This window comes from Tripterygium wilfordii, chromosome 6 (genome assembly GCF_013401445.1).
Source record: "Tripterygium wilfordii isolate XIE 37 chromosome 6, ASM1340144v1, whole genome shotgun sequence".
In the NCBI taxonomy this organism is placed as follows: domain Eukaryota; kingdom Viridiplantae; phylum Streptophyta; class Magnoliopsida; order Celastrales; family Celastraceae; genus Tripterygium; species Tripterygium wilfordii.
This window is the reverse complement of record NC_052237.1, coordinates 10,966,947-10,992,021: the sequence shown is the minus strand read 5'-3', so window position 1 is coordinate 10,992,021 and position 25,075 is coordinate 10,966,947. Positions and strand designations below refer to the sequence as shown.

At 37.0% G+C, this 25,075-nt stretch overlaps 4 protein-coding genes across 5 annotated transcripts; 1 reads left to right on the top strand and 3 right to left on the bottom strand.

Moving 5' to 3' along the window:
* Window positions 1-192: 192 nt before the first annotated feature.
* On the bottom strand, window positions 193-3,352 carry LOC120000214 (succinate dehydrogenase subunit 5, mitochondrial-like). Its single transcript, XM_038848166.1, has 4 exons — window positions 3,021-3,352; window positions 1,568-1,878; window positions 1,106-1,291; window positions 193-473 (listed from the first exon to the last, which is right to left on the bottom strand). Exons 1-4 carry the CDS (start codon window positions 3,199-3,201, stop codon window positions 417-419), a joined length of 735 nt encoding a protein of 244 aa, XP_038704094.1. The 5' UTR covers window positions 3,202-3,352; the 3' UTR covers window positions 193-416.
* Window positions 3,353-4,809: 1,457 nt separating this feature from the next.
* On the bottom strand, window positions 4,810-9,803 carry LOC119999222 (alpha-soluble NSF attachment protein 2-like). The gene is made up of 9 exons (XM_038846689.1): window positions 9,511-9,803; window positions 8,356-8,405; window positions 8,170-8,242; window positions 7,538-7,617; window positions 7,304-7,455; window positions 6,316-6,475; window positions 6,187-6,234; window positions 5,693-5,773; window positions 4,810-5,039 (listed from the first exon to the last, which is right to left on the bottom strand). The coding sequence occupies exons 1-9, from the start codon at window positions 9,653-9,655 to the stop codon at window positions 4,959-4,961; spliced, it is 870 nt and encodes a 289-aa protein (XP_038702617.1). The 5' UTR covers window positions 9,656-9,803; the 3' UTR covers window positions 4,810-4,958.
* A 9,213-nt stretch (window positions 9,804-19,016) lies between these two features.
* On the top strand, window positions 19,017-23,022 carry LOC120000938 (polyadenylate-binding protein RBP47-like). Its single transcript, XM_038849108.1, has 6 exons — window positions 19,017-19,535; window positions 20,421-20,886; window positions 21,270-21,337; window positions 21,418-21,548; window positions 21,671-21,767; window positions 22,554-23,022. The coding sequence occupies exons 1-6, from the start codon at window positions 19,191-19,193 to the stop codon at window positions 22,722-22,724; spliced, it is 1,278 nt and encodes a 425-aa protein (XP_038705036.1). The 5' UTR covers window positions 19,017-19,190; the 3' UTR covers window positions 22,725-23,022.
* A 94-nt stretch (window positions 23,023-23,116) lies between these two features.
* LOC120000939 (nodulation protein H-like) lies at window positions 23,117-24,913 on the bottom strand. Of its 2 annotated transcripts, none has more exons than XM_038849109.1 (6): window positions 24,707-24,913; window positions 24,371-24,591; window positions 24,023-24,281; window positions 23,744-23,923; window positions 23,504-23,659; window positions 23,117-23,432 (listed from the first exon to the last, which is right to left on the bottom strand). In XM_038849109.1, the coding sequence occupies exons 1-6, from the start codon at window positions 24,896-24,898 to the stop codon at window positions 23,271-23,273; spliced, it is 1,170 nt and encodes a 389-aa protein (XP_038705037.1). In that variant the 5' UTR covers window positions 24,899-24,913; the 3' UTR covers window positions 23,117-23,270. The 2 variants fall into 2 exon arrangements, with proteins under 2 accessions (XP_038705037.1, XP_038705039.1); XM_038849111.1 differs by having other exon boundaries at window positions 23,117-23,429.
* Between the last annotated feature and the right edge of the window lie 162 nt (window positions 24,914-25,075).

Here is a 25,075-nt window from a genome sequence, read left to right as displayed (position 1 = left end):
TTGAAGTGCTGTAAGTAAAGCAGCATTTCTTCTGCTAGCTTAACAAATAATGTTAAAGAATGCATGACAAGTGACAGATACCAAACAAACAAAAAGAACTGCTAATATCCTTCATTCCCTGGAAAAACAATTTCCCAAAATGTTCAGCAGATTTAACGACAAACATAATCAGAAACTGAAAGTTGCGAGAAGTGCAAAATAAGAAAATCTTAGATTGGCTCTAGATGATAAATGGAGGAAACATCAAAAACGTGATTGTCACATTGCTACATTTGCTGTTGACAAAGAAAAGCTCTTATTCAACTACACGAAAGTTCAACAGAGATCGATCTCTGGGAGAGAATATAAGATCTTTCTACAATTAATCATAATTATGATTCTGAAAACAAAAAGGTTCACATTTCCAAACTCTGGCACTAAGCTCTTTGCTCAACATACGATCCCGAAAGTCCAGAAGTGCCAAGAACGGTAATCTGTCAACATAAGATCAAATGATATAAGGCACTCAATGGTCAAATTCCTTTGCAGGACCACAGCACAATGGACTTTCAATCAGTCAGTGTACAGGAGTTGAGACTTAAAAGCTATAAAAAAAATATCTGCAATGAGCTGCATCACAACATTTAAGCTGATCCGCCAAGCAGCAGATGCAGCCACGCATCAAAGAAAAAGTGAGGCTGAGGCAACCCTTTTTTCAATCTTTTTGAAAAAAATCCAGAGATCTTCATTAAAAAGGAGAAAAAAAAAACTTATGTACAGAGAATAACCATAAGTAACCCCACGCCATTCTTTTATTTTATCCTTCTTTTTGGGGTGCAGTTGGGGAGTGTCATGGTGGCAGAAGATTAAAAAATAAAAAATAAAAAAATAAACCGATCAAATTATTCCAGGACCTTTGTGCTTGTCCACTTTCTCAAAATTTACATCTCCCACACAAGTGAAATCATTCGAGAACAGAAGTCATTTACGCATTTTGACCCAACAAAATGACAGAACCACAGGTGCTGTGTAGTTCATAGATTGTTATACTCAATGGTAATGTCGTCTAATTATGCAGTAGCATAAGAAGAGTATTAAGTTTAAATATAATGCAAATCTTTTATACCTTCCCCCATTCAGCACCAAGGCCAGAGCAACGCATCTTCAAGTAAATCATCTTTGCTCCCAATTCATTCTCAACTTTCTTCCGCAAATAAACTTCATCATGTCCAAAAGCATCCAAATAGGCAGTATACCGTTGAAAAACTGTGTGCAGCGCAGTAGAATATTCTTCCGGTAGTGGCTTTACATTCTGCAGAAGAACAAGTTTAACAACTACAGAGAAATAGCGAATCACCCAGGGGTGGCTGAGTTGGCTGGGGATAAATCCTTCCAGCTGGGGAACCCAAGTTCAACTCTCCACATCAACCCCCTACAACTTATCAAGTACTTGGGGCGAGTAAGGCGATCCAAGTATTCGGGGTTTACATGGATCTATGGCCCATGGTTTCCCATCATTAAAAAAAACTACTACAGAGAAATAGTGAGAATCATAAAGATTACAAAAGTTGTCAATTACATAAAATACCTCGCCACTCGCTCCAACAGCATCATCAAGTTCCATTTTTAAGGATGTTAGTATCCCATTAAATTCTTCGACTGCTTCAGCTGCCCGAAAGACATTTGTCAGGACCTCTTGGCCAGTCTTGTCATCGGTATTTTTAGACAAAGCATTGGTTGCATCATGGACAACAACATTAGGGAGCTCATCCCAGCTTGCAGCCATCAAGTCCTTAAAAACATTTTGAATTTCAGGATCTTTTATGACAGGCATGTGAGCCACATCCTCACTAAAAGATCGGATACTTCCTACACTCATTGTGAGAGTAGACCTACCATCTGTAGGTTTCACAACACGATAAAAAAAGTTCAGTACCTATCTTTCAGAGAAAACTGGATACAACACAGTATGACTGTATGTCTGTCTCCTTATTTTAGGATCTGGCAAACGCACACTTTCCTACAGCATAAAATGTAAATATGGTATCTGCTAATTTGACCACAACATATAAACCAACAAAAAAAAAATGTTCCCTGCAGGAACAAAAGTGCAACGAGATATAAACATTCACATACAGTGGTCTTGGAAGTTGCAACATAGACACACAGACACAAGCACATTTGTGTCTACTCAACACAGATTTCCCTCCAAGATGAATAAAGCTTTAGCCAATTGACCTGAACGCAAAGAAAACATAACTGCGAGAAGTTCCTAAAAACCGGGGGAGAGATAAAAAAGAATGTTTTTTCAAATGCTAGTACAAGAAAGAAAAACATAACTCGCGCCAAAAAGACCAAAAAATCAAAAGAGTACTTCAGAACGTCCATTAGCTTAAGAAACCAAAATAAACTAACAGTATATTTAGTTGATGGATGAAATTCGTAAGATTTCTTCCATAATTCTGTTCACAAGCATGCAAAATTCTAAAATCTGAACCAACAAATGCCACTGATACCACTTGCAGAAATGCAAAGAGAAGTTCCAAGATGTTCGGTTTAATTGTAAAATGAAGAAACGTAGGTCAACTGAGTATTAGAAAAGCCAAATTCAGGACTTTCAGATATAACTATGCTTCGCTTCAATTATATGAGTGACATATACAGGGCTAACGTCGGAGACATGATATATCAATGCCTATCTACACCCAGAAAGCCGTGTGACCAAGGGAAGAGACATTTTTATGGAGTTCTATCCGTGAAATGCAGAGGCAAAAACGTCAAAGATTTTAGTTAGAGCTTCTTTCCGGGATTTTCTGAAGAAAAATTGTTTGTGTTCAACAGACATGAAGTCCCTCACCAAATAGCATCTAATCCCCAAATCAGACAGCGTGTTCATCTCTCAAACACCATCACACAGTAAAATGATCCAAGCAAGGTACTTTAAGTGTCAAATCCGAAATCAATCACACATTCAAATTTCAATATAAGAGTAACAATCAAGATAATCATCAGTCAAGGAATTAAAGGAAGATAAAAAATACCAGAAAGGATGCGGCTAGGAGGGGCAGTGATGGAAGCGGAAGAAGAACCATGGAGGAGGCATCGAGAAGCTGCGTAGTGATGGTGATGGCGGAGCTGCTGCTCGGCAATAGCCGCTAACCGCGACGATGATCTGAAGGAGGCAGCTCGGTATATGGATCTCAGCATCACCATCTTCCCCATTTCTCTCTCGTTTTTCTGGGTTTTACACTCTCTCTCCGTTTGCTCTTGCTACGTCGAATCTGGAGTCTGGACTGGATTAGTTATTGGTCGTCGTATGGGCTAAAACTATGGGCATGAGGAATAAAAAAGCAGCCTCTATTCTTTTCCTAATCTCGGCGTTATTTTCTGAAGTTCTTTGAATCGAACCTTAAACACATAGCCGGCTCCAAGGGGAGGCCAGACAGGCAGTCGCCTAGGGCCTCTCATGGGGGAGGGGCCTCACTTTTTATTAAATTGTATATCTTTTTAGGTGTATATAGACAGTATAGTGTACTTGTTAATTGATATAAGAAAAAAATGGATTAGGGGGCTCCGCAATTAGTTTCAAATTGTAGAGTCTACAATTGGAATCCAATGGCTTGAGAGATGTGCCACATCACACTATATTTTTGTTCTTTCATTTTTAAAATTTGTATGTCTTTTTCTTCACCATTGAATATAAATTGTAGACTCTAAGGAATTGCGGAGCCCCCAAATCCGAAAAAAAATATCCTAATATATTGTTATTTAAGAAAACAAGCCCATTAACCCAAACACAAAATGACACGCCATCACATATATAAAAATTAAAAAATGCAATTCATTGACCTATAACTTTGATTGCGGTAACAAATCAAATCCGAACCATACAAGTAAGGCCCCTCCCCCATGAGTTATTTGGTTTAGCGTTATTTGGTTTCATTCGATGTAATAAATTTATAAGTTTGAGTCGCTTAATTTATTGGATATTGGTGATAATTTATTTGTATTCAAGAACTAATTATATTGTATATTGAATTTATTAGATATGCTGGATTTCATATTTATAAAAAAAAAAATTATTTTAGGGAATGAGGGCCTCAGTTTCTTAACTTGTCTAGGGCCTCCAAAATGCTATAGACGGCCCTGCTTAAACATATTTATGCCCAATTGTCAGTCGATATTTATGGATAATTGTCAATGGAATCACCGTCTAGACCATTATTTTCTAAGTTCGTTGGAATCAAATATGTATGTATGCTTAAACACACGTATGTATGCCTAACTTAGCTAATTATCAATCGAACAAACTCTCTCGCTCGTAATAAAATTACCGTTAAAGGAATTTATTGAAATAAATAAAGTGGTTAGAGGTGGTTGTTCTATATCCATGATATATCATCAATGAATCAAACCTCTTGTACCACAGCACTGGTGCTTGTTTTAGTTAGTTCGGGCATCTTTCCAAACAACACACCAAGATTTCTTGCCCTTAGCTTTGAAATATTCTAGATGCTCTGTATATATCTCCTCCTTCAAATCACCATAAAAGCAATGTAGTTTTCCCATCTAACTGATGGCAGGACTGTACAATGAACTTCAGACAGACCATGAACCAAATTCACAATTCAGTTTACGACCAGTTACAAAAATTGCTGTTTGTTTCACAAGTAGCATATATTGTTTGGGAATTGTACTTGGGCAATATATTGCCTTCAAAAATTGTTTGCCAAACTGGCACTCAATCATCCATCCGAGTCTCCTCTTCTTTACTCTTCGAGGCCATTTCCAAGCAATCCACGGTTACTCCCAATCACAAACAAGTGACAATTCCAAAGGTACATAACACACTCTTTTGTTAAAACCCAAACCAAATATATATGCAGTAATAGGATATACAAATTTAGTTGTCTCATGACATAATAAAATCAAACAATGGGGAAAGCCAAAACAACACAACATAACATAGACATAAGATATTAGGTAAGATCATCCTCCTCCATTTCCTTGGCTTTCAGCTTCTCTTTTACCCTCAATAGAAGTGTTGTCTTCCAGGGATCCTGGACACAGAACAATATCATTCACAGGTCATAAACTACAGAACAAAAAAGGAAGTAATCCGAAGCAGCAAGTTGCTTTCAGATATCTCGCACTTCGAATCACATAAGGGTTTAGGCAAGAGGTTAGAAACTAAATTCCTGTAGTTTGGATTAAGGATAATAACCTATAGCCCAAAGTTGATTTCAATATTCTTTCTTTAGATTACATAGCCTAGTTTGAACAAAAGGGAACTGCACAACCGTCAACTTGTATTTGATTGTTTGTGTGTAAGAATGTGTGAGAAAAAGAAAGGGAGAAAGAGAGAGAGGCAACTGTTAACTACAAAAGATATTTGCATTCAAAAACAGCAAAGATAAAACATCCCAGTACCCCTAGTTTCATTTCATTCCAAGTAAAGGACCTTCAATCATGCACTTCAGTCAATGCATTAAACCAAATGCTTAGATGGCACTTGAATCATGATGCCACCAACTAAATTTTTTTCTTTCGAGTTTTGTTTCAAAAAAGGAAGATGATACCAGCAGCTTCAGTCAACAAATGCATTCCAAAAACTTCCCATCATAATTGCATGACGTGCTTGACAGTGAAAAAAAAAATCAATCTCCTTCGCAGACCAACATATGTAGAATTTTAATTCCAGAAAGGATTTTACCAGAGGGGTCATGCTATCAAATTCCTTGACAACATCAGTGAACTTCGCTATATCTTCCTCATCGATGGCAGCAGCAACATCCTACAAAGTTTTTGTGTTATAACATAAGCATCCTTTTTCAAACGCAAAAAGAAATTCAGTCATAAAGGCACCAAGAGGTGCAACTTAAAGTACATTAAGAAGAAGCTTAGTATTGAAGAAAATACAGGTATTTGAGTTAAGGAGACCAGAGAGTATAGAACCAAAATATAACAATATTGAACCATTCATAAAATTATTTCTCCAGAGAAAAATCTTGCTCTAAAAAACCCTCTGATTTCTTTCCACCCAAATAATCCAGCTATTGTGTCTATCAATTAAGAGCACCAAGCGACAGTCAATCAAAGCCACACACTTATTTCAGAGTGAGACCCGAAAAAAAAGGGGAACATGCAGAAAACTTCACCATTTTGAAGGAGACAATGAAAAAGGCTTCATGTACATAGATAACCTACCGCCAATAACCTGTATTCGCGTGTTCCTGAAAAAGTTGGATCCAGCTCCTGAAAGAAAATGCAAGGTTTGCATGAGCATAACGAATAAAAAGTAAAATAATAGTAAGTGGAACAAGAGCTAAACTTTACCTGATAACGCTCCAAGGCATTAGTAATTGCAACAACATCACCTTTGCAAAGATGGCATAGACCAGCATTAAGTAGATGCCCTTTAACTCCATACTTCAGCAAGTTATTGTTGAGGGACTGCTTAGCTATTTCTTCATAAATCTCTATAGACCTCTGATACCTGGAAAAGTTTCACAGGAAAATTAGCCAGCACTAATATGACCTCACAATTCCTCATGAACAAGCGAATGGTAGTTAAAGCAGTGTCCCTAGGGCCTAGAGCAAAGCGAAACCACGACCATCATCCCCCCCCCCCCCACCCTCTCTTCTCCTTGCACTGTGACAAAAACAACCTTTTGGTCTTGTGGTAGTGTTATGCTGTTGAAACTTGAAAATATAACTTTCCCAGTTGAAGAGAGGACTGCTTTCGAACCCTAGTGTAATGCAAGAAGCTCAACTGGCTACCTAAGCTGACAACCACATAGAACAGTTAAGCATTGCAACTTGCAAGGACCATCCACTTCCAACCAACATCCATGACTTAAAAATTAAGTGTGAAGTTTTAACACAACAAACCAACCACATGGATAACACAAAAGTAATCCTAGGACATGCTGGTACCCAGCTGATCTCATAATGTTAATAGCAATAACCAGTGAAACAAATTGAAACTCTACTGTACCCGAAGGCTTTAGATGAACTCTGAATGTTGATATCCAAATGTAAACCCAGGATCTTTTTCCATAGATACCATGATAAATTGTGATATGACTAAACTTCAAAGATATAATGACAAATTTATTTTATCTGCTTGAAATTAGCCGGAATTTTCCAGGGGCTATGAAGATTCAAATTGAGGGAACATGACCACCAAGCCACAGTAGTCTATAGATCATATATTACTACAAGTTTACCATATCAAACATCCCTCCACTACCGTATTCATTGCGAACAAGAACCGAGAAGAATAAGAAGAAATCCATGCAACAAAGAAGATGGCAAGCCTTACTGCTCTAGTTGAGCAGAAAATTGAGCAACTTTCTGCTTGCACTGGTTTGCAGAGGTGGTTACTTCCTCACTCTGGAACATATCTGCACCTCTTTCATAGAAAACAATAGCTTGCTCTATGTTTTGCTCTGACTCATATAATTCAGCAATTTCCTATATTAGAAAATGATTTAGTTCAGGAGAAAAATGTCAGGAATAAAAATTAATCATTCAAATGTCAGTATAAAAACAGTACCTTGTAATACCTAGCAGCCATACTGAGCCTTCCATTATCACACATTAGATTTACAGCATGCTCTAAGCAAGATATCGCCTCTGCATATGAACAAGATTTCAACAAAGTGGAATTTTGAAGAGGACTTGGAAGAGAGAGTATATTACCACCCAATTGAATGTAAAGGAAACATTTGCACATCAATACTATCTCATAAATTATTGGAAAGAGCATAAATCGAAGTTAACATGCTAATATACAAACATGTCCAAGCTTCAAACATCAAGCCACTTATCCCTCAGTAGGGAATGTGAGCAGCAAATTGATATAAGTACAATCAAGAGCACTAGCTCCCATGTAGGTTAATCAGAACCCTTTCAAGTTATACACACTTTTAAATAATTTTTGTTTCATCCCACACTCTTTCATACCACAATCCCTGAAAAAAACCCTTCCACATATTATGTAGGAGTAAGGTCTACGTATATCATGCCTGTCTTAGACCCTGCCCACTACGGGAGGCTTGTGCACGGGAGTTGTTTACCTCTCTTTTTTACCATAGTCTTTCACAGCACTCATGAGCCCAACACACTTCAAATTGACAAATAATGTATTTAAGGCAAATCATGCATGTCAACTAAAAGCATGTATACCCTTTGCAGATGTTTTCTTATAGCAGTGAGCAGCGTCAACATAAGCGCTGGCAGCTTCATGTTTACTATCAACCTACAAGCATAAGACAATTCAATCAAATAGGTAAACTGTACAAGGAATAATTAGTTAACGAGGACGAAGGAGGAGGAAGATGATGCTGAATGAAGAATATGTGGACCAGTTACCTTTATGTGACAATTCGCCAATTTGACATAACATGCTCCGGCTTTATCCCCTGTAAATCCATACCTTCAAAGCTTAGAAAATCATAAATGGCTATGCCTTGATGTTGAAATCAAAAGGTTTGAAATGTAACCCAATTATATGTAAAGGTATCATCCATCCACTCACATCAAATCACAAGTTGAAGATGATAATATTTTTTGAAGTTAAAATTGGTTGGCTCTTGCCCAACAGAAAATATGGGAGACCAGACACAACAAATTGTATTAAATTTGGCGCATTTCCATTACTGCAACGAACCAGGGGGCCAATGCATCAAATTTCTTATCATATGTTCAATTCAATTCAATTTTTCGAAAACTTATTCTTGCATAAAAAAGAAATGAATAGAACTGTAAAAACATAACTTGATTGCAGAAAGGCTTCTAAAATGTAAGTTTAACTTGACTAACAGCCACTTAGTGTTTAAACCAGCCAGGAACCACATGGTGCTAATCTTCCCAAGGTGAGAGCAATTATTCCATTACTGATTATTCTACGCAAAGTCCACTTAATTAATTTCTCCCCATAATTATTAGTTTTCTAGCATGATTGGATTAATCATCATATTAACCATGGTAAGTCTTAAGTGCAAACCAAAGTCCTACATCGGCTAGACATGGGAAAGATGGTGGGTTTACAAGTGTGGACAGTATCTCCATTGGTATGAGGCCTTTTGGATAGAAATCCAAGAGCAAATACGTGAGGGCTAGGCCCAAAGCGGACAATATTATAGCAACGTGGAGATTTGTGGGGTCAATTTTCCCAGTAAGGACTAAGGACCTTAAATGAATATAAACAATAACTTCAATCAATAAAATTAACAACTTCGATTGACAGTAGCCGTCTAAAACTTTCCATTTTACTAACAAACCTACAAAAACTACACCAGGCCGGATCCCCCGACCAATCAAGATCCCCCAATTCTTACTTATGTTCCTCTACTAAAAGTCTAAAACCCTAATAAATCAAAATCAAAGGCTTCATCATATCCTAAACCCAATTACGTGATGAACGCCAATGCTCCACCAGATCTTCAGTTAATCGCTAGGAAACAATTCTTCATAAGCAAAAACTTATGCAGGAAAAGAAAAATTAGCGAGAACCAAAGAAATTACAGGATTTTGCGAGCTTGTACAAATTGGAAGCCTTATCGAAGAGGTCCGCGGCGTCCTCGTATTTGGACCCAAAAAGACCCCAACCGCTCAGCTTTTTCTCTGCTTTCTTCTCATATTCCTCCGCTTTCCCTACCTGATCTCCCATTTTTCTCTACTTTGTTCAGTTTAGAGAATTACCAGCGTTGAATAAATCGAGATCTGAGCCCACCCGACAAACATTCAAAAGGCAAGGATCAATGGAGGGGCAACGACGCAACGATATTGTCAACCAAGGAGAAGGTTCATCTTGCTAAACTCTTCGCCGACTTGGAAACTTTTCAACGTAGAGGTGGCGGCCCATTTTGTTTGGTATGGGCCCAGTTTATATTTTTGGGCTTTTGGGACCAGTTACACAAAAAGCCTTTTCTCAAAAAAATTCCAGCCCCATAGGAGCCCATTCAGATTTTTGTGGCTCACCCCAAAAGCAGTCCATTTCATTATTTTTCTAGAATAAACTTGAGTAATATATTACGGGAAAAAAACTGACAAATTTTAACGAAAAATGTAATGTGATGTAGGGGTGGCAACAATTTGGTTATGGGTTGGACAACATCACTTGCGGGATGGGAGGGGCTGGAATGATTCCAGCCGATTCCACCCATCACAGCCATTGATAGCACTTGATTGATAATGTAATTAAGTGTAATCAATAATGATGCAATGGCTGTGATGGGTGGAATTGGCTGAAATCATTCCAGCCACACCCATCCCGTTTACGAAATATTTATATGTCAAACCCTAACCCGAATTGGATTTCGAACGTATTTAATTAACCAAACTCGTATTTGTTTAAATCCAAATAAGTAAATCGGACAATAATCTAATTTAGATTAGGGTCTGGACAAGTAAACCATTGTTTTTGGATCCGGATCAGATCCGATTTTAAACCGGGAAAAAATTTTGTGTTTATTTCAAACATACAACTTAAGTCCAAACTTGGTTTATTCTGGATCAAACAAATTCGGTTATCCAGACAGAGTTTTGCCACTCCTAATGACGTGGTACACTTCACAAACCATCGAATTTAAATTGTAGATTCTACAATTTTAAACAAATTACTTGCGGAACCTCCAGATCCATCATCCATCAAATACCAAATGCAGCTTTTTTCAGAGTGACAAAAATTTATTAGGGTGCCGACATTCTTTGGATGAAGAATTTTTCTTCAACAAATAAGGCAACATTTTCTTTTGGCCCACATATATAGTTAATTGAGTCGATCCAAGTATCTGAGAGTTTAGTAGATTCATGAAAAAAGCTGCGTTTGTTGCCAACTCTTAGTTGCTTCTCTATTCTTGCTCTTTCACAACATCTGTAAAATTGTTGCTCCTGCTTTAGGGTCAAACGCAGAGAACAAAGACACAAAATATGGTGGATGGTTTGGTGGAATAATTTGTGTAGGTTTGGCTTAGAATATGCCTTGCCTTCTACGGATATTATCAAGCCTGACATGATTTAGGGAAACTCTACTATATATTCTTCGACTTTTGTAGCCGCAAAAATTTTCGGCAAAAGAATTATTCTTTCCAGATTATAATCATGTAGGAGGGTATATAGTCAATATGTTTTTGACTTGAACGTATCGCGTTTAAACGAGCAGTAAATTATGATATCACTACATCATCACGATGAGCGCCAAGCTGAAGCGAGTTGCTTTCACTCTCGACGCAACGCGGTTGACCACATTTTCGACGTCAAAACACGATATTTTTTTAATTTTACCCTTAATCAATTTTATTATTCCATTTATATTTTTACAAGATATCAATTAATAACAAAAAAATTTCAATTTTACTCTTACCTCACCATAAAAAAATTCAAAACCCATAACAATGTCATGCAACTGGTTTCGAGTACGCAAGAGGGTGGGATTCCAGGCTCTTTTTCTGCTAATCCTCGCAGCTGTGAAGGTACGTATTAAAAAATTACCATTACCATTGGAAGACAAAGCGGATCGATCACACTCGCAACATTGTCTTGAGCACAAGGACTTCAAAATTTCCCATAAATTAAGGAAAAGCAGATTGTCTTTTGCAACATAACATGGCACTTCCATCACTAAAATATGGTGATCAGCTGATATATTCATGCCTGGCTAAGATTTTATCAAAACAGGCAGTTTTGGCGAAGATATTTGTTGCTTAAATGAAGAGTGTTTGAGCTAGTTTCATGGTTTGTTTTTGTTGCTCTACTTTAGAGTAATTATGGTCTGGAAGTCGATCTAGTACGACATAGCCAATATCGAAAATTTTCTACAGTATATCCCATCTATTTTTTAGGTGCAAATTCCCATTAATTCTGGGTCATTCAGATGAGATTCATTTAAGTTTGCTTGCTTGCTTGCTTGTTGTCTTTTGCTTTTGCATTTTTTTTTTCACTTTCTAGTGATTACTACCACCAAAGATTATCAATATCATTAAAAGTACATTAAATAAGAACATTTAGAGCATTTACTTCAGTAAACCAGTTTTGATGGGCATCTCAACAATTAGTATTCAATTATCGTAGCTGTGGAGTTGTAAGCACGTGATTTCATATGTATCGTGCGGGACATGTGAAGTCCACGAATTCACTTGAATCTTATGAGTCCAACTCAACAACTGGAATAACTGAGATACCAACTGTTGACATCTTTATCATTTTCGTTATTAAACCCATAAGAACCCATAGGAACTAAAATCATACCATCACTCAAAATGTCTATAAACAAAATCAAAAGCACATCACTCAAAATGTCTACAATTGTTGAAAGGTCAACTTTGATTACGTGGAGGCTCGTCTGTACCTTTGAATACTATAAATATCATAACAAGAACAACCGTGAAAGCTCTTGGACCGGATTGGGGGTGCCAGTCGTAGAGGCTCCCACGATCAAGTCAGTGGTGATCAGAGATGGAAGACCAACAATGACTAGATCTTTGGTGAAAGGTAGGAGAAATGTCTATCTCTGGTTTCCCATGTCCCAATCCCCTCTCCCAAGGTAGGAGAAGGGTATTTGTATGAGAGTGAGGTCTTGCCTTGGAAGTCGCGTGACCCACTTTTATCATTTTTGGTAAAACCCAGACCCAGGCTATAAATGTATAAAAGTCCAGCATAGTAGACATGTTAGAGTTGGTAGACAAAAACAAGATGAAAGTGGCAGGACATATGATAGGGGTAGGACGTGTGTTGGCCACGAAATGGAAGATTGAAGGGAACAACCATAAATGAACTGATATCAAATGGTTAAAAGATCATACGTAAAGATACGTACCTGTTAGGTCCAAGGTTGTAGGTATGAACTGGATTGGATATGTTTCCCAAAAATGAACGTTTGTGAGTAGGCTTGGCGCGTCCATGGTCATGGCGCCACTGAGAAGATGGGAGATCCTGTCAGATAACGATGTCCTGCATATAGTAAAGCAGATATTAGACGTGACGTTAGCCACTACAATCAGATGTGGCGTCAGATGAATTGTTCACAGCCACGTGACTGGGGTGTTCGCGGGCAGAACTCCAAGGGTTTCATGTGGGTCTTAGCATGGACCTAAGTGCCAGTCGGGCCTATGAAGTGGGTATGTCAAACTTGGGCACTTGGGCTTGTTACTAAGTGACCCAATGGGGGTCATACGATTTTTGGTAATTACACACGTGAGCTTTATTATTTCAAGTTTCAACGGCTAGGATTTGACGGCTCAAAAAGGAAAGAAGAAGAAGAAAAAAGGGCACATTCTCTAATGGGGTCCGGTCCGTCCAATTAATTGTGTATTGAATTGAAAGGTGAGGCTTGAGAGATAAGTATTTAATGAAGTTCCTCAATTTGAGGAGCCAACCCAAGCACTACAAACGGCCTGTTTGATACGAAATATTTCAACCAACTTACAATCAAGCAATCTTAACAGTAATACACACAATGGGCTATCTTGCCGCCACTGAATGTGACTTCTCTCAATAGTAGTCAAACCATAATTATTTCAACTTGTAGGAAGGAAAAATTATTAACTTTTTTGAAACTTTGAAGAAGAAAATTGAGATATGTAAGGCAACATACCCTGAATGCAAAGATATTCACTCATGAAAAAACCCTAGCTAGCCGCCTATTTGATATTTTCATTTTAAGAGATTTCAAACCCTTATTTGGATGTTGGTGCCTGATCAGTCGCTAGTCTACCCCTTGATTTAGCTCATCAAACAACATGTCGAATAGTAGGTATTCTACGGAATGCATTATTGTACCTCCGCTTTTCAAATGCGGGTGAAACTTTGCTGCGATTAGATAACCGCAACTATATTTAAAACAACATCTTGCGGAATAATTTTTAAGCCTGCGCTTACAAAAACGAGAGTACAACTTAGTTGCGGTATTATAACTGCAACAATATGTTTTAGTAACTCTACGATCAAATAACATTTTATCAACGGTCTAGAGATCCGAGATTAACGAATAACTACAATTTTTTTTATCGCAATTATAGTTATAATCACATATGTGGTCAATTTTATTTTACATGCGGTCATCTAAACCCGCAAGTAAAGACTTTGCGACGCTTTCATAAACGAAGAATATGTAAGCGAGGAAAAAAATTTGAAACCGAGTTTTCTTGAATAATAAGTACTAGACAACAATTAAAATGGTCATCATAAACTATATATACGCACAATTAATTACACTTAAAAAAACCCATATAATAACATTTCCAATATAATCCAAGTCACTTTCAAGAGAGTTCTTTTTCATGGGAGTGAGGATTCATGTAGGTTACCAAACGTGGAGATTCATGCACTTGAACTTATAGTTGCCAAATGAGATATGATGCATAAACAGTCGACTGAGGAATTTTATGGGTTTTAGATTCAAGGATGCCAAACACTAGGTCAAATATTGGAATTTACCAGAAAAACGTCCATGTCAGCTTAACATTTGTTCCATCAAAAATAATTAAGATGGAGATTATTCAGAATTAATGAAGAAATTAGGATTCAAGCAATTAATAAAATAATATACTTAGTACTGTTTCTTCCACAAAGAATCTTTGGGAGACATAAATCATGAAAATGTATATATAGAGTCAACTTGGTGTCTTTCCCACTATATTTGCTTTTGAAGAATTACAGCCGTAATTGTAGCCGTAATTGTAACAGTAGTGTTAGGTAACTCATAGAGTGGTAATCCATGGAAGCCGAAGTCTCTTAAACGAAATTTTAAAACGTTTTAACTCTCAAAATACATGTTATTAGATTTTTTTTAAAATTACATATTCAGAATCAACACATAAAACTCTTTCTAATAAGATCCATTGTCGATGAGTTTTATCGGGTAAATCTTAATTCCATTGTTTTTTTTTTCAATAGAATTTCAAAAACAAATGAATTCAGAACTAAAACAATGAATTCTAGACTATGCTTTAAAAAATAATAGAATCTATAATAAATTTTATATAATGAATTCTGAGATAAAAGAGTGGAAATAAAACTATTCCATTGATTAAATCAACGGAATAAACCTGTTAGGCTCTCATAGACTACATGTCATTTTTCGTAATTGTAATTTGCATCCTCATGCTACACATGCCTCCACAGTAACACTTTGTCTGCTTTGGTAGATTCATACTAACTCGCACGACTTTATTTTCTTAAGTCCAACAATAGTCCATACTAGTTTGAGATTAGGAAAATGATTATAACTAGTTTGTAAGTTTAACCTATTATATTCTATACTTTACATCTTTCCCTGGGCAATGTGGGAGAAAAGATGTAGCCCCATTGTCACTCGGTAACTTGTCCAACACTTCTAAACTTAAGACTACATGTCATAAATCCACACCCCCCATATATTGCAACAATATTATCCGCTTCCCAATGATACATCGGGTCTGCACGGTTTTATTTCTCCTTAGTCCAACTATTAAGAGTCGAAGCCCATGGGTTAAAGTCCAACTCACTTAGGTTTGGGAAAGACCTTATTGGTTGTTAAGAGCTGAGCTTGGGTTTATAAAAACACAAGGTTGAGATTACCAACCGATGTGAGACTCTTTAACACAGGCTTATAACCCCACCTACTCTAGTCGGTGTTGAATGCGGACTCTCTAGTCTCTAGTGATCTCTATATATACCCATTGTGACTATAAGCTATCTCACACACAACACAATACATATTTGAAGCTTTTTATTAATTCCTCCCTTGTTTTCATGGCCAGAGTTAAGCTTGTAATTCCTACTACTTTCTTCTTCCTGTTATTATTGTTTTCTTGGGGATCAATCACGTTTACTGAAGCAAGGCTTTTGAAGATGTCTAGAAATTATGTTGAGAACAGTTTGATAATGAATATGGAAGACAATGAAGATGGTGTTAACTCTCGTCGCATCGCTTTACAGGACGATGGGGTTGCTGCTGGTAATAATATTGGCCCTGATGCAGCTAGCACGGATGATTTTCGACCCACAACACCAGGTCACAGTCCTGGTGCTGGCCATTAAGCGAAGATCCACTTTAAATAACTTATATACATATATAGATACGCATATATCTATGTATGTGTGTCAGTGTGTTTTGCATGGCCGGGTTCATTTATATGCATGCATGCAATGTTATTTCTATGCATTACAGCATTACTCGTGATTTAAATAAATCTTATCATGCATATGTATGGTTTCATGTATTTTTTTTACTTTCTTAACGCAATGTTCTATGCATCTGTATAAAACATTATGGTGTGTTATATATAAATGAATAAATCTATCTTCTTGTGTTCAACATCTCTCTTACTCTCTCTCTCTCTCTCTCTCTCTCTATATATATATATATATATATATATATAGTGTGTGTGTGTGTGTGTTGGTAACAAAATTGATTAAGCTGGTATATTAATAGTTATTAGCTGCCAATATTACTAATTGAAAATCGATTTTGTAGCTCTTTCTTTATTATTTATTGCACAACCATGCACTTTTTAAATCTAGTGTACAAGGACAAGGTGACGCAAGTATAATTAAGTTATAAACATTTCAATTTTTAAGTTTATTGTGTGTGTGTGTGTTTCTATATATATATATTGATTATATAGATGAGAAATGATAAAAAAAAATAAATTTATTTACTAAACCTCAGATTGAAAGTTTCTGAGAACTTAAAATTAAGAGGACTATATATGGTTTTATACAGGGGGTTGACACTTTAGACAATCCTTGTTTGTGTCTTCTCTGGTCCCTTTGATTCAACTGACTCTAATGGTGCAGAATTGAAAGCTATTAGAACAGCTGATCTTGAAATCTCAATGGAGTATGGGGTTAAAGATAAAGGTAGAATTATAATAGAGACTGATTCATTAAACGTCGTCACTTGCAAGACAGGGTGCTTCTAGGAAAGAGTTGTTTTATAGCTTGGCTGGGTAACAATGGATCCCCCTTTGTCATGGGGGTAGCTCTTATTTTTGTTTGGTGGTTTGGCTCTGGTTGGAGTCTTCCTTTGTTTCGTTTGTTCTTACCTTAATCCTTAATAAAATCAAAAAAGACAATCCTTCCTTGTCATCCAAAGTGCTCCTGGAAATTTTCCTTTACCGTCAGTATCTTACCATCTTTGCTTCGAAGATCCATTAGTTTCTGTTTAATGTGGGAGTGGTCTTTTTATGATTTTTTTGAAAGGACAAACATAAACAACAATCAATCATGGTTTCATAAAATCGATCAAAATACAAATATATTTTTTTTCAAATTTTTTAAAAATATTTTGAACCCTAAAAATGAATTTTAAAAGTTAGGATCTCATTTTATGAGATCAGAATTCCTATATATATATATATACATATATATACATATACATATACATATACATATATATATATATAGATACATACATATACATATATATATCCATTGCCAAACTTATTTATGAGTTATGACAACAGTTTTCGAACTCACTATGCATGTTGAATGGTGTAAATTGATAATGAATTAAATATGTTTGTTGACATATATTGTAATTAGCTTGATCTTAGGGGTCCTTGATTGTAATTAGCACTATTTTAAGGGTGATTAAAAAGATGGCTTGTTTGTAGTTTGTACACTTCATTCTCAAACTCTTTTCTGAGAACCGTGAATGATACAATACTAGCTTGTCTTTTAAATATTCGATATAAGCCTAAATTCGGGAAACTGTGTGCACACAAATTTTCCATTTGATGAAGGATAAGTTAGGTGAAAGTTCAGCACCATAACCACAAGAATACTGCTCCTACTGAAAATCGAACTCAAAACCTTTCGAATCCATACTGTTTGACCCAATAAAGATTCATTACTAAACTATCACTCAATGGTTGAATTCATTCTCAACTCAATGCATACACACTTCACATTTGTTTAGTTAATTATTCATTATTTAACAATGTTAAATTTGGATTTTTTCTCCTTTAATTAAATTTTTTATTTTTTTGAATAAAATAATAAATCTCATATTAGTGTATAGCACTGTTGCTAGGTAGCCCAACTATTCCAAATCCATGCGGCGCCTATGTGACATGACCATTGTTTAATTTTTTTAGAGCTTGACACATGACATGGACAAATATTTGTCAATTTCTCTTAGACACCTATAAGTCCCATTAATTATTTGTTTACCAAATATTTATTGTGCATAAATTATTGTAGGACAATACCAATTAAAGAGTGATAAAAGCATAATCTGACTAGCAAGGGGAATCTTTGAATCAAGAAATTAATAGATCCTTTGAATTCCTCCAAATATAAAGAGCATTTACTCATTAAGTAGAATTTTAAGCAATAATTAGAATTACCAAAAATTAAACTCAAAAGATAATTAAAGAAATAAATTAACTTATACAATTAAACTAAGTAAACAATTTATGAGTAACCATAATCACTTAATCACTAGGCAAATTGTCAATTATTTTTTTTAATAGTTCAATATTCGGATCATTTATAAAACTTACCTTCTTAAGTAGGGATATGATAATATCGAAAATACCCTTGAATAGAATCTTGACACGTGGTAAGATATACCGAGTTGACATGCATCTCGATCGAGAAGTCTACTTTGCCACCGACCAAGGTTGAGCTGAGGAATCCAACTGAACAAAAGGCACCCAAATGATAAATGTAGGACTCGACGATCGAAAAATTCAATTCGGACACATTGTATAAAATTTACCTCTTTAAGTAGGGTTCCAAAATCCTTCTCTTAACCATTTAGGTAATAAAGACAACTTTCATCCCTGATTCCTGCAAATCTCAGTTTCAGAAATCTTGGAACTGATTGATGACATCATCAACAACCTTAAAATAATTTCCAATTATAGAATATACTTTCCTATTTATGACCCAATGCATGCACATTTTTCTCAAAATAGAAAAAAGAAAAGAAAAGAAAATATGTTCATAGCGTAAGTCAAGGGTTCAGATCAAACTCCACCGCTAATCCAACGGCTCCGACAACAACCGCGTTTACCCATGAATTCTTCCCTAACCATGTACGCTGCTCTACCCCTCTCCACCTATCTTAGCAACCAAAACCCATTAGATTTAGCCCTCTAATCTCTGAGAAGTACTGTGAAATTCAGATTCCTCGTCTTCTATAATCTTTATTTTTTCTTTCTAGATTTTGAATTAGAGAGGAGGATCGAGCAGCAAGATTATAGTTACATAGTAAGATGCAATCAAACGGTTCAGATTCACTGCAGCAACAACAGGGAGGAGGACAGGAGCAGAATCAGCGGCCCCAGCCGCAGTGGATAGGGATGCAGTATCCCGCGGCGGCTGCTATGGTAATGCAGCAGGGCCACCAGATGATGCCGCCACAACATTACGGACCGCCTCCACCACAGCACTACCAAATGGCCTACCACCAGTACCGGCATCAATCCCATCCACACCCACAACACCCGCACCCTCAGCAACAAGGATCTAGCGGCGAGAATAAGACTATCTGGGTCGGGGATTTGCATCACTGGATGGACGAGAGTTACCTCCATAACTGCTTTGCTTCCACTGGGGAGGTAATTTTATTTATAGTTTATATTGCTGTTCATATGGTTTTTGTTGTGATTTTTTATCTTTCAATTGGTTCTGTAACAATTTCTGATGTTTATATTAAAAGATTGATGTCAATGGTATCTTGTTAAGAATATCTAAGTTTGGACTAGGATTTTTGGGTAATAATGTGATCAGGGGTGTATGAGATTTTCCCTTGTATATTTCTATAATTGAAAAGGAAAAGGGTTTTGCAATGTTCCTCAGAATGAAGGTTTCATTATCAAAAAAAGCAGATAAGTGTTGGGTGAACCATCAAGCATCAAACAATAAATTGTAAAACCACGAGTTTGGGTGGAACAATTTACGTAATCACTCAAACATGGCCTCTGGTCGGTCCTAATCAGGTCCTGATGGGCATTAGGGATTTGAATTGGAAAGATTTTAATTATCCGATCCTATATTTGACAAGTTCCTGTCTTGGCCAATATGTGCTTAAGTGGCTAACGCTTAACAATATTGGTTAAATTGGATACGAAGAAATGTGTTATATTACATATTGCTGAATTTCTGAACGTTCGGACAGTGTTGGAATACCATAGGAATACTAAATTTGATCCTCTAATCCTTCATCGCGAAAGGCTCTTACAGAATTTTATAACAATGCAAGAAGATAATAGATAATTTTATATTGGGATGTGGTTTCTTTCTCAAACGAACTTTGGTCTAGAGGGTCTTAGAGATATGAGATTCACTTCTCTTTTTGATGTGTTATGAAATCACAGCATTGTTTTACTTTCTTAGTTGACGTTTTTTTTAATTTGTTGCCTTCTTAACCAGTTACCCTTCTTTGGGTTGGTTAATAAGTTAATAAATCTGCTTCTTCTAATTTGATGTTGTGCATTATGCAGATTACCTCCATTAAGCTTATTCGCAATAAGCAGACCGGTTTGTCTGAGGGATATGGATTTGTGGAATTTTTTACACATGCTACAGCTGAGAAAGTTCTGCAGAGCTACACTGGCATTTTGATGCCAAATACAGAGCAGCCATTCCGTTTGAACTGGGCAACATTTAGCACTGGTGAAAAGCGTTCAGATAATTGTCCTGATGTCTCTATATTTGTAGGAGATTTAGCTTCAGACGTTACTGATAGTTTGTTGCATGAGACTTTTGCCAGTAAATATCCATCCGTTAAAGCTGCAAAAGTTGTCATTGATTCCGGTACTGGGCGTTCAAAAGGTTACGGTTTTGTGAGATTTGGAGATGACAATGAAAGAACACAAGCCATGACTGAAATGAATGGTGTATATTGTTCTAGCAGACCAATGCGCATTGGAGCTGCAACTCCCAGGAAATCATCTGGATATCAACAAGGTAATTAAATATTTTGATATGTGTACGCATGATAGATTTTTTCCCCTAATTTTCTAATTCCTTTCCTGCACAATGGGGGAGGTGGGGTTGAGATGTTAACCGTGTTACCAGAATAGCTCGTGCATTATCCTCCCTTGACAGTGAGCAGGTAAGCTGTTGTAAATTTGTAACACTCAGGCTCCGTCAATTGGAACTCCGTGTGTGTGTAAGGATGTGTATTGGGATACATTCTTGAGGATTCTCTATGGTCTAAAAAATTTTAAGGCTTATTCTTGAGGATTCCCAATCCAGGTGCACCAACTAGATGTGTGAAACTGCTATAGCTTTGATCTGAACTATCCTCAGAAGTGTTACATTTGACCTTTCCTCCTCTGGTTCCTCAGGTGGATATGCATCAAATGGTGGCTCGGCCCAAGGCACTCAATCTGATGGAGATTCTACAAACTCGACTGTGAGTTTCTGTTGGCTTTCTCTTCTGTGTTTACCATAAGGAGTCCACTTTTTTCACTTGGACAAAACTTGTTTTCTTAGATATTTGTTGGAGGGCTGGACCCAAGTATCACCGATGAAGATCTCAAGCAGTCGTTTTCTCAGTATGGTGAGATAATCTCTGTTAAAATACCAGTTGGAAAAGGGTGCGGGTTTGTACAATTTGCCAGCAGGTAAAGTTTGTGACTGTAATTCTGCTTTTCCCACAAAATGCATTGTAATTACAGCGGGCTTCGGTTGAATTCTTCAGTTATTTGCTTACCCCTTCTATTGTCATCCTAAATTTCCTTCCCAGAAATAATGCTGAGGAGGCATTGCAGAAACTGAATGGGACAGTCGTAGGCAAGCAAACAGTGCGTCTTTCTTGGGGTCGCAATCCAGCTAATAAGCAGGTAACATGAACTCTCATTTTACTACCTTGCCATATGAGGGCGTAGTTAGACTAAAGGCTGTTGATTTGGTCGGCCTAAATCTAATTTATATTTACCAGATGGAATCCTTTATTTTTTTTTTTGATTGGAAAAGAATTTTATTCAAGCACCAAGGGGGTGCAACCCAACAGAAATTACAGGGGAGCAAGATTCAAATGGTCGAAAATATTCCCAGAGAAGGACAAACTCCAAAACTTAAGACAATCAAACCAATTATCTATGAAACTGTCATTGGATGATTCTTTGTTGTTGAATATTCTGTTGTTCCTCTCAAGCCATAGCAGCCACATCATGGACATAGGAACCAACTGAATGAAACTTCTTTGAAGCTTATCCCTGCCGAGAGAGTGCCAGGCTATGAATCCTTTATTTATTAGCCTGCTTGAATGACTTTTATTAAAACCTGGGAACCTTTTCCTTGACAATAAATCCCCAGATTCTGTGTGGATACTTGACTGTATGTCATATTGTCATGTATAATGAGAGTGACTTGCACCTATGTTTTGTTGTGCATAGCAACAGCAAGAGTTAATTGAAGGAATTCGATGAAGTTCAATTAAAATCGGAGCCAGATTTCATACTAATTGTTGAAGTTTATATTACTCCTTATCCATTTATAAAGTAGTTAGGATGCAGGCATAGACCGCAACACTGGCAAAACTTAGAAGCTTAGTCGCAAAAATATGAACTGAGTTACTTCTGTCTCAATGCTGGCCTTTTTTTCCTACATGGTATTTTATTCTGCAGTTTAGAGCAGACTATGGCAATCAGTGGGGTGGACCATACTATGGAGGGCCAGTTTATGATGGTTATGGATATGCTTTGCCACCACCTCACGACCCAGGCATGTATGCAGCAGCCGCTGCAGCTTATGGAACTTACCCTGTTTACGGCGGCCACCAGCAGCAAGTAAGCTGACTGAACTGCGCGAGAATATGTAGTTGTAGTGATCAGACACTATCAGACACTACCGTGCTAGATGAGGCAAATTTGCTCTACTTCTCTGTAGGGAAAGGTTTTGGTTCTATAGTATTCTTATAAATCCCTCCATTTTGTGGAGCAGAACTGAATTTTGATGACTGAGGCAATTTCTTAGAGTATCTGATGCAAACATTCGATTAGAATTAAGGCAGTTGGAAAGAAACTAAATTATTGGAATAGATGAGGTTTGCTGACGCATGGAGTAACATGCTCCATGAATAAAAAGTTTGTTATATATTTGTTCTATAGTTTTTTCGTTCCATTTGATGTCGATGGCTGCGTTGCCATTTATCATACCATATCATATCCTGAAATGGAAATTTTACTTGTTCATGAGAGTAGATTTTAAATTCACTGGAATTCCAGTAACAGAGTAGGGTTCATAAGCAATTCACATATAACTGTGTGAAGTATAACAGACTGGACCAGGAAACTCTTGCCAAAATCAACAACTAAGTTGGACTTGGTCAGCATTGGCAGTGTTTATTGGAGAAATCTCTCAAATGGTGTTCCTTTTAGTGTATTCTGGACTTCTTCCCAGTTCTGTATTTGCTGTGACAAGGGACCATTGTGTATCTTAACCTGGGTGCTCGTAAGTTCTCTGTACGGCAACCTTAGGAACTCCTGAACTTCTTTGAGTTTCTGCTAAACAAAATATGTTGAAATCTTTAACATCATCAAATACAAATCATGAAGAGGAGAAGAATGAAACTTACTGTGCGGTTATTGACAAGATCCTCATAGTAAAGAACAATGTGGCGCGTGCTTTTAAAGGATTCTACGACCTTGGCAGCAGTCACCTCCAATTTCCTGAAATGGGATACCAGTGATGTTGTGTTTACTTTTGGCTTGTAGTTTGCAAGTACCTGAGCCTGCAATGGCAATCAACTAAATATACATGAGATCAAAGTTTATGTAGGAATTCATATGAGAGACAGATGGAGAAAGGGAAATACATCTGCTGCTGAATAAACATGAGACTTATGGATTCCATTTAGTAGCTTAGCATCACTGTCGTGCGAGTTTGCGAGCTTTGATACCATTCTGCGAAGCAAATTCCTTCTGAAGAGGAATATTGCAAACGCTCCTCTTTCTTTGAAGTATTCTGCGATACCCTCTCGATGCGTCAGCAATCCCTGCAAGATTGTTTATTTGGCAGAATGTATAGATTAGTGTATGCTTTCATTCAATGGCAGATGAATGTCAGTGAAAGAAGATTATTTATTGCCTTTCACCTGATTAAGCATCCACTTGAATCCAACAGCAGCAGTGCACTGATTCTTGGAAGCACTGCTAAACCAGTCAAGATTGTAGACTTTGTCCAGCGTCTTCACAACTGCAGATATGTTCGTCCTTCTTTCTCTTGTCCCGAAAATTTCTCCATTAGAGCTTACATTAATATGACTATTTAACAAAGTTTCAAACCATCCGCTCCCAGATCTCTGTTGCGACATTATTGCAAAATATCGTACAGGATTGCACGCGCATTCCTCTCTGCAGATCCTCAAAAACATCAGTTCTTCAAACCATATAAACTGAACCCACATAGAACAAACACTGAATTAATCAAATACTAATAGTACCTGTCAACTGTTTCGGGTTTCGGGTAATGTAGGTATGGCATTTCAGTACCTTGCTGGGCAGCTACTAGGATGCTCAGTAATCTGCTGGCTGTTGTGTGAGGGCTCATTTGCTTCAAACGAATTGAGCAATTATATGCTCCACAAACCATCACAACCATTAAGACCACCACCATCCTCACTACCAGTGGAGATTTCTTGGGAACGTTTATGACCGATTTTTCCTGCAATCCAAATACTCCCCAGATGTTATTTATAGATGCAGATGTATTTACCACAATGAACAAAAGTATTAGAAATGGCTGGAACCAGCAGTAGCAGTAGAGATGGAAATCATACCGGGGCTTCCATGGTAAACAACAGAGAAAAACCAGAGAAGTTTGAAAGTGCTGGGGTGTTATAAGTAATAGAAATGGCGAAGACGTGGAGAATTGCATTAAATGATTGATTGAAGAAGATGGTCCAAAGTTCAACAAACGCGTATCCGAGTTTTATATTCTCTGTATCGCAACGAGAGTATCCGATTGGCATGACATGATGGTCAAATAATAACACCACCGACTAGTGCTTTGTTTCAAATATATTTTGACCATTTTGTATATGGTGACCTTCAAAGCAAAGACTGACCGTAAAGAAAAAAAATTTATACTTCTTTCACGCACATTTTACGGGCCACCGTCTAGTCCATATCAATGCAATACTCATATA